Genomic DNA, 9,067 nt, shown 5'->3' on the forward strand with positions numbered 1-9,067 from the left:
TATTACGTATATCTGGAAAACCGAATCTAAGGGTGCGTTTCTTTGGGAAAATCCAAAATTGGATCATTGATCTCAGATCACACGGATACTTTGCTCCCAAAGAAACGAAGAATCCGAAAACGGATTTTTTGCCATGACAACCCCGTAAACACATTTCGCACAGAACATAAAATATCAGCACAAATTTATTTTTCGTCGAATGTATCCTAGCTAAAATAATTTAAGCATACAAAATCTTTTACAAAAACCATACGTCGAAGTAGATCTTCTTTAGCGTTAAGCACAATGTGGCGAGAAAGCATCTGAGAGCGAAGAATGATTGCGAAATGATCAGTACAAATTTCACTCGTGACAATTTCAAAAGGATACAACTTCCGTCGGCACACAGTGGCTGTTCTAGAAAACCTGTATCCCGTTTAAAATGATACTACATACCTATCTGAAGCTACCGTTTCCTTTTATCGTGAAATATTTTTGTATTTTGATCGAAATAACCGCCTAAAACTTTCCGTATGGCAGTGTTTACAAAGAGCGAACCTGTATCTTCACAATAAAGACCGCTGGGCCAAGGTACTTTTTTCGAATCCTTTCCCAAAGAAACGCACGGATCATGAATCCTAAAAATCCGGATTCAGATATGATCTGATGTATCCACTCGGATTCTTCAGATCATTGATCCAAGATTAATCCATTTTCGGATATAGGTAAAGAAACGCAAAATCCGTTTTTGGATCAAGAATCCGGATTTGGATTTTTCCCAAAGAAACGCGATAACTGAAACCTACCGCAAATTCTTAACGCTTTCGATTCCCAATTACATTATTTTCTCACTTATTTAACGCTCGATAACTCAACCCCCGATCCCGATTATTCCAACCATTTCTGATTTCCCTTGAAGTTTCGAGTTATCCAAATTCAACCGTATTTTTTACAATTATAAATACCCTTTTTGCCAGTGCATATCCGCGACAAAGGAAATTTTTACGTCATCACGCACGCTATGGAAATCGCTGAGATCTCAGTCTTTTTATTCTTCCTTGAAATGCTTACCCATTCGATAGTTGGTTGATTATGAGTCCGCTTCACAGCCGTTATTTGGGCTGTCACGCAACGAGTCACGCAACGCTTCTCTACGATCACGTTAGTGAACAAGAACGTTGTGTGACTGTTCAAAGAATGGCTGCGAAAGAGGTGTTTGTACTTTCTGCATGCTACTCTTTGTTCATGACTTGTGATAGGTAGAATGACGTGCCACATTGTACGTGCCAAACAACTGGCTCTCTTTTCAGTTCTAAAATTGCTCGCACTTCGAGCCTTCGACAACTAAAAGAAGGTTTATGTCCCGGAATATTAAAAAAAAAAAACACAGCACCCATGAAACACTGCACGGTTGTTTTCATTTAAATGCTCAAACACTAGGGTTTTATCCACTAACATAAAAGTTAGAAACACCTCGTACAGCATAACAAACAGTACTACATAAAAGTACTGCTTAATAGCTTTGATTTGAATGGTCACACACTAGGCTAGCGTCAGTTACTTTCATCTATCGTTTTTTATTTTCCATGAAACACAACACGCTTATAATGCTATACGGAAGATATGACAAGTACCCACCCTACCCAAATCACGGCTGAACGAAAAGAAATACTGTAGAACCCTGGTAACTCGAACTCGGATAACTCGAACACCCCGCTAACTCGAACTAACTTCCATTTCCCTTGGATTTGGCCTCACTTTGCAGTCATTTTTACTCGGTTAACTCGAACTCGGATAACTCGAAAAGAGCCCCCAAAATTTTTCCAGTCCGTTTCCAAGCAGTTTCATGTAAACAACTGGTACTTTAACGTAGTGAATATATGAAGAGACATATAAATTGCGGATTGTTGATGAAATGAATCAAATGAAATGATTCTCGTGGTGTGTAAGCAATTTAAGCAACTCCTTTTTTTAGCCTGAGAAAAACATCAAGGCTACAACGGGATTTAAACCCATGACCTCAATCTGCGATACTGGTGCGATGCTCTACCAACTGAGCTATGAAGCCTTGATACGTTGGGAGCAGGTCAATTGTGGGTTCTAATGTCCTGCGTGTGAAAAAGATGACGTAGTGAATATATGAAAAGATATATACTCTGAACTGCGGATAAATGATGAACTGAATGAAATAATCCTCGCGTTGTGTAAGCTTTTTTTAGCCTGAAAAAAAAAATCAAGACTACAACGGGATTTGAACCCATGACCTATGGTATTCAATTAGTAACTACTTTTTTGCCAGATACGATCGCAAGTACAAGGAAACACAACAGCGGATGGAGGAGTTAGGTTTGATGGAACAATCATCCGTGCTTCACCTGGACGAGTGGGAGATCCCTCGGGAGAATATTGTCCTGAATCGCAAGCTTGGTGAAGGAGCGTTTGGCGCCGTGTGCGGTGGAGAGGTTATCGGGCTCAGGGGCGAGGGAGAGTGGGTACCAGTGGCGATTAAATCTCTCAAGGTTGGCTCTTTACCCGAGGACAAGGTACAGTGATTAACCCTTGTAGTCTTAAAGGGACTGTGTTACGGCTAAGTTAATTCTATGTTATTAAATTTTGTCAAATTTTCGCTGTGAAACTAAATGTTTGCAAAGAAATTAATTCTGATTCTAAATGACAAAACCATAGCTTCACTGCAGTCAAATGTGTCTTTCGGGCGTTATAATTTGAAGTTTCAAGCAAACAAGACTACCTTTGAAAACTGTTCCGCCGGACCATACAGTCGAAGCTCTCGTAAGCGGACACCCTCGGGACGCGAAAAAAGTGTCCGTAACTGGAGCTGGCCGCTTACGAGAATGGTTCTCGTAAGCGGCCACTAGAGGTGTAGGGGATAGATGGCCGCTTACGGGAGCTTGCCCAGCTAACAATAACCGGACGGACGTAGATGACGACAAAAACAACACTGAAATATTGTAATGTTATTACTGTAAAATCATTGTGACGAACGGCGATGTGAAGTTGATTGATAAAAACAAGATACAGGGGCTTTTTATAGGATTTTCTTTGGGGTGTCCGCTTACGGAAGCGTTAAAACAAAGAAAAAGTCTAAGTCGTAATCTGTGAAAGTGTCCGCGGCCGCTTACGAGAATGTAAAAATACAGAGTTTGTATGGGAGCTAAAACGGGGTTTCAAACAAGGCGGCCGTAAGTAGAGCTGTCCACTTACGAGAGTGTCCGTTAAGAGAGCTTCGACTGTATTTCAATCCGTTTCATTCTTCGACACTTTTGGCCATCCGTACCTTCTTTTGCGTTTGGTGTGTTATTTAAATATTCCGTCACTGTTTTAAGAGGTTATTTTATACATTTAAACGAATTTGATGATCATTTCCTATGCCTAAGTTTGGCTAAAATCCGTGACACAGTTTCTTTAAGAGTTATCAAAGTTCAATTTCTTTTTACATTATCAATATATTTCCAAGCAGACATGTGATGAGAACAAATAAAGCTATCAACTTAGTCGGCTAGGGGATATTATCTTGATTTATCCCATGCCTTGTGTGTATACACCCGTTTGAAGTATCGTCGACCCATGAAAAGCATAAACCATGAAAGATGCGACCCAAATGTTAACTAGGAAATCGTAGACGCAAGTTGAAAACTTGCGTCTACTTGCGTCTCCGTTTGGTCAGGACTTGCGCGCACTTGCGTTGACTTGCGTTGACTTGCGTTGACTTGCCTTGACTTTGGTCGAGATCAAATTTGCACTTAAGTAAACGCCAGTTTTTCATCGTTTGGCCACCCATCGCAAGTCAATGCAATTTTTGCAGTTTACTTCAAATACTGAATTGCAGCGCGTAGCATTTTAAATGTTTTTTTTTTTGCAAACTTGCGTGCACTTTTTTGTAGCTTGAATTTCTCAGCGAGGCAGAAACAATGAAGATCTTTGATCACAAGAACATCGTAAAACTGCTTGGTGTTTGTACCAAGGGAGAACCCGCCTTTGCAGTCATGGAGCTGATGATACACGGTACATATATCAAAAATATTTCTCGAATTTTATTGTGCTTTGCTGTGATAATATGAACGACATTCTCTTTCTCTTTTCGATGACTAAGGTTTATCACTTAGAGCCAGTTTTCAATTGAGTGTCGTAAAACCAAAACCAAAGTAATTACTCTGGCCAATCACAAAGGACACAGACAATCAAGTGAACCAATCAAAACTCGAAGCAAATTCATGAAGCCGGCACGAAGCGCGGGAAAACGTGCACGAGCGCGTCATGATTGGTTTTGGTTTTAGTTCTGATTGGCTGAGAAAGTGGCGCGAGATTTTTAAGCCAATCACTAAGCGTAGCAATGCAAAACCAAAGCAAACGCAATTAACTTTCGACACTCAAGTGAAAACCGCTCTACCAGTTCAACAGCTAAATAACGAATCCCCTAGGACTGTGCCTCTCGCTCTCGTTTGGTCGACAACTCATGAACCTGTTCATATTTCAATTCCTCGTTTTTCACTTAGATCAATTTCAAATCTCGACTCTTGCGTGCTCTCATCTGTTTTTTTTTTATATAACAGTTTAACCATCTCTTTCCAAATTTAATTGTGATGGTTTATTTTTCGTTTGCTTTGAATTCCCTGGTAAGCTCCAGTAGTTTATTTATTGTTTTTTTGCCTTCTTGTTTCATTTAGGCGACTTAAAGAACTTCTTGTTAGCCAGACGTCAATTTGCGAATCAGGACTGCAAAGAGGTACGGTAATTGTCTTCACTTCAGTCTGTCAACTAGCTCGCAACGGTTAGAAGTCGAGCTCAAGATAAAAAGTAAGAAGTGAATTCTAACAGACGCTCGTTTATTTTCAGGCCGAAGACGTCACTCCAAGCAAGTTGACCTCAATGGCCTTAGACATCACCAGTGGACTGGCATACCTTGCTGACATGAAGTTTGTTCATCGGTATGTAGTTTTACTCTACAGCTCACTATCTACCCCACGTTTCTTTAACTTTTTTGTTGTTATGTGCATGGGCTGCTGGATTCCAATATTATCAGTAGTAAGCAACTCAGTGTCATTCCGACTTGGCATTTCAGTAACTGAAAGGGACTGTGTCACGGCTGAGTTTATTAAGAGTCTTCTTTATTACGTTTTACAAAAAAAAACCCGCTATGGAACTTACTGTTAGTAAAGAAATTACTTCTGTGGATCTAAATGACAAAGCCATAGCTTCAAAGCAAATAAGTATGTCCCCTGTTTCATATTTAAAAGTTACAAATAAACGAGATTAACTGTGAAAAGTGTTCAGCTAAACAGATTTCCAAAGACCCATATCACAATCCATTTTAATCTTCTTCAATTTTGGCCATTCATATCTACTTTTTGTATTTGCTCTTTTCACTAGTGTTTTTTTATTATTAATTTCATGGCCATTTGGTCGCTAATTTGTATTGAAACGTTTTTTCAAACTTTTTTAAGGGATCTCGCATTGAGAAACTGCATGGTTGGATCAGGGTATGTGGTCAAACTGGGAGACTTTGGTATGGCACGGGCTATGTACGACTCAGATTACTACAGGTTTGGACGAAAAGGTAAAATTCTGGTTGATTTGCACGGTATTCTAAACTGAAATCCTGGTGGTGGCAACCATGTTTGATCAAACGAAGCAGGGATGGCGCAGCGGTGAGAGCGCTCGCCTCCCACCAATGTGGGCGGGTTCGATTCCCAGACCCGGCGTCATATGTGGGTTGAGCGTCAGTTGTTGATGGTTCTTGTCCTCTCTCCGAGGGTTTTTCACCGGATTCTGCGGTTTTCCTCCCACCACAAAAAACCAATAGTTCTAAATTCCAATTCGATCTGGAATCAGTGGGATCGGAAGAGCCACTATGTGGAAGATTTTTTTTTAATGTGGAAAAAGCCACTGTAAATTCCCATTTATTTTTTTCAAAGCTAGAAGATGTTGTTTCCTTTCTCATGACCCAACAGAACTGTTGTTGAGACACTTACCTTTTACCTGACCTATTTGGGGTTACAAAATAAAGGGTACTTTTCATTTCTTCTCCTCTCCTTGTCTTCCCCTCCTCAATGTTGTTTCTAACCAAGAATCATGCCTCGTGCTTAGAAGCAACCTTCTGAAACAACATTTAACAGAGAGAGGAATGGGGGGGGGGGGGGGGTGACAATTTTAAATGTTTTTAGTTGTAGCATTTCGTAGGAAACTGGCGTTTGTCTCAGCTAGTTCTGTTCAGGATTCAAGTTTTGAGCATCGACTCTCATCTTTACCAAGTGTCGACAAGCAGCCCCAGCTCTCCCCTTCACTTGTCTCTGTACTGATGACGTATGCTAACATGTCGCGTATTTTACCACCAATAGGCATGCTTCCTGTTCGCTGGATGTCGCCCGAGTCCCTGGCAGATGGTGTATTCACGACCAAGTCTGACGTATGGAGCCTGGGCGTGACTCTTTGGGAGCTGGCAACATTCGGTAGTTTTCCTTACCAGGGCTTATCGAACGGCGAAGTAGTGGAAAGAGTCAAACTAGGGCGCTACATGGACAAACCTCAAGGATGTACAAGTGAACTGTATGTTCTTACCTTAAACATTCTTCTAACTGTTCTTCCCGTGTTATTCCTGGTTTTCACGTGACGTCAACAAAATTCTAAAACCCAGAATCGCAAGACCCCTGAGTTTTTATCCTTCACTGGCTATTAGACGTCCTTAATATATATCTTGTTGGAGGTTTTAAGCTCCATAGCATTCGTCGTCTTTGAGATAGAGTATTTTGAATTTCGGATTTTCACGCCACACGGGATCAAAGATGGCCGCCAGAAGGCTGTCACGTTTCCTTAAAAAATGCCTTATCCTGCGATTTTTATCAATTTGAACAGTTGAAGTTTTGCGAGAAGTGTTTATGTGAATGTTCACTTGTTCATGATGGTGATCTTACCGCTTTTTGTAGCAGAATTTAATGCCAGATGTTTTCATTGATTTCCGGGGCCATGCTGGAGCCCAAGCAGGTGGGCTCCAACATGGCGTTTCCATACTATACTGTGCTCTCGAAATTTGCGTGAAACATTTTGACGGATAACTCGAGTACCGCTTTTTACCAAATTAGGTAGTTTACATATTCAAAGTCGCGCTTCTTTGTGCTATTGAATCGTAACATTCAAACCGGCACTGTTAAAACTGTTGCGAAACACAAAGCCAGAGTATTTTATTTTGTACAACTCTAATATGTTGTAACTTCTTCTGAATTTCAGGAACGACTTACTGACAGAATGCTGGAGAAAAGACCCGGTCCACAGACCAGAGCCTGGTAAAATCTGCGAGTTACTTGACACTCATCCAACGATGGTGACCGCTTGTTTAGACTCTCCTATGTCCAGTGTGGCTACAGATGAGGACTGCGTGGAACCACGTGACATCAGAAGGGAGAGCGTACGGACATGGCGTGGCACCCCGTCACCATCGCTCAGACGTTCTCGAACGATAACTCAGCTCACGCACGATCAGATTAAAATTTTAATGCCGCATCACGAAAACGGCGTGACGGCTGCTGGTGCTGTGTAAGAGCTACCCAAGTGTTGTTACGTCACGTAACACGTGACAACGCAACAACAATGACAACGTTGTCACGTCTCACGTCATTTCAATGAAAACTGCGCACGTTATTTAGGGTATGAAGTTAACGTGGCGCCACGCGACTAAGCTGTTAAACGGCTTGTGGTTTTCAAGAGTTACTGTGTGTTCTTTCAGGAGGGACCTCGTCTATGAGGCACTCCTGATAAGGGCCTTCCACGTGCCATTCTAAAGTGGGAGGTCCAAAGGATGTGCCCCTCTGAAAAAACTTCCGCTAAATGCAACTCTAAAGAGGGCCTTGCTGGTTTCTCAACAGCCGTATCATTTTTAACTTTTTATCATCCCTCTTTCTTTAACATTTCAATCCCTGAATGCAGAATAGCTTTTTTTATGACTCTGCATACCAAACTGATTTTTTTTAACACATGAAAGCCTGCTCTGTAGTTCATTTTTGTGAAGTTATTATTTTAATTCTTTTTAGAGCTTTTAGCTATTGTAACCCTGGAATAACGTTTTTATGCCAAGAGCTCGTTTTAGCCTTTTTACCTTGGGTTAATTCTTCATGGTCAAAATAAACAGGTTTTGCCTGTTTCCCGTAATGTCCACAACGCAATAACGCAATATGCGGCTAAGTAAGTTTTTTTCATTTCTAGTTCGCCAGTTTTCCATGAAAACGCACTTATCTTGTCTCAATTTTTCACATTCGTGATTTTTTTTTAACTTGCTCTTTGAAATTTCTATGTAAATAATATGTTAAAAATTGCTTGTGCACGGATAGCATAAGCCAAAAGAAAATGATGTACAACAGATAATTCAGTGTAAGAAAATATTTTAATACAATGTATATCAAATACGCAAATATTGCACAAATTGTAAAGATTTTAATGCACATGCAATTATGGCGAAGTTACAATATATAAACAAGTATTTATCTTTTTGTAAAACCAAAAGCTTACATTGTAATGGCAAAAGAATCTATAAATGAAATAAAATCATGTTTAGTCGTGAAAAAATGTATACCGAATGAGTGGCCATGTTATCGAATTTACAGACCCGAGCAGAGGGTTCAACATGGACACATATTCTGTATATGACTTGTCAAATATCACTTATCCTGGGGGTACTATTTATTTGAGCCCAGAAAATGGACGCAAAATGTTGTAAAATTACAGCGAATTCTTTTCTGATTTGCAGATTGTTATTAAACATTCATTAATGGCTTTTGTTTTCCTTGGTAAATTGTTATCGAGTTCATGGTTACTTAAAGGACTTTGATCAACTGGTACATACAAAAACATACAACCTTTATTTATACACGATGAGGGATAAAAACTGGTCGCACATAGTTGCCCCTTTCGACCTTCCCTTCCTCCTCACAGACTACTTTGTAATTTGATCGTATCAGGAAAACAAGTGCCGTTTCTGGCAAATCTTTGAAACACTCCCTAAGTTTCCGTCCTTGTTTCTTGCTCGCGGGGCCAGGCTCGGGCCTGTCTGAGAGATTGAAAATCTTCATCTGGTGTATCT

At 40.4% G+C, this 9,067-nt stretch overlaps 1 protein-coding gene across 1 annotated transcript; it reads left to right on the top strand.

The window, feature by feature from the left end:
• The first annotated feature begins 2,246 nt into the window (after positions 1-2,246).
• On the top strand, positions 2,247-8,537 carry LOC144651771 (insulin-like growth factor 1 receptor). Its single transcript, XM_078511747.1, has 7 exons — positions 2,247-2,522; positions 3,882-4,002; positions 4,665-4,723; positions 4,834-4,925; positions 5,442-5,554; positions 6,336-6,543; positions 7,222-8,537. Exons 1-7 carry the CDS (start codon positions 2,313-2,315, stop codon positions 7,529-7,531), a joined length of 1,113 nt encoding a protein of 370 aa, XP_078367873.1. The 5' UTR covers positions 2,247-2,312; the 3' UTR covers positions 7,532-8,537.
• The last annotated feature ends 530 nt before the right edge of the window (positions 8,538-9,067 follow it).

The sequence above is a fragment of the Oculina patagonica genome, chromosome 4 (assembly GCF_052425735.1).
Source record: "Oculina patagonica isolate OP01 chromosome 4, crgOcupat, whole genome shotgun sequence".
In the NCBI taxonomy this organism is placed as follows: domain Eukaryota; kingdom Metazoa; phylum Cnidaria; class Anthozoa; order Scleractinia; family Oculinidae; genus Oculina; species Oculina patagonica.

Bases quoted from the DNA above. Each gene is read 5' to 3' on its own strand.
- LOC144651771 (XM_078511747.1), top strand. From the start codon at position 2,313: ATGGAGGAGTTAGGTTTGATGGAACAATCATCCGTGCTTCACCTGGAC. The intron at 2,523-3,881 runs GTACAGTGATTA...ACTTTTTTGTAG, and splicing joins GCTCTTTACCCGAGGACAAG to CTTGAATTTCTCAGCGAGGC. The intron at 4,926-5,441 runs GTATGTAGTTTT...AACTTTTTTAAG, and splicing joins GACATGAAGTTTGTTCATCG to GGATCTCGCATTGAGAAACT.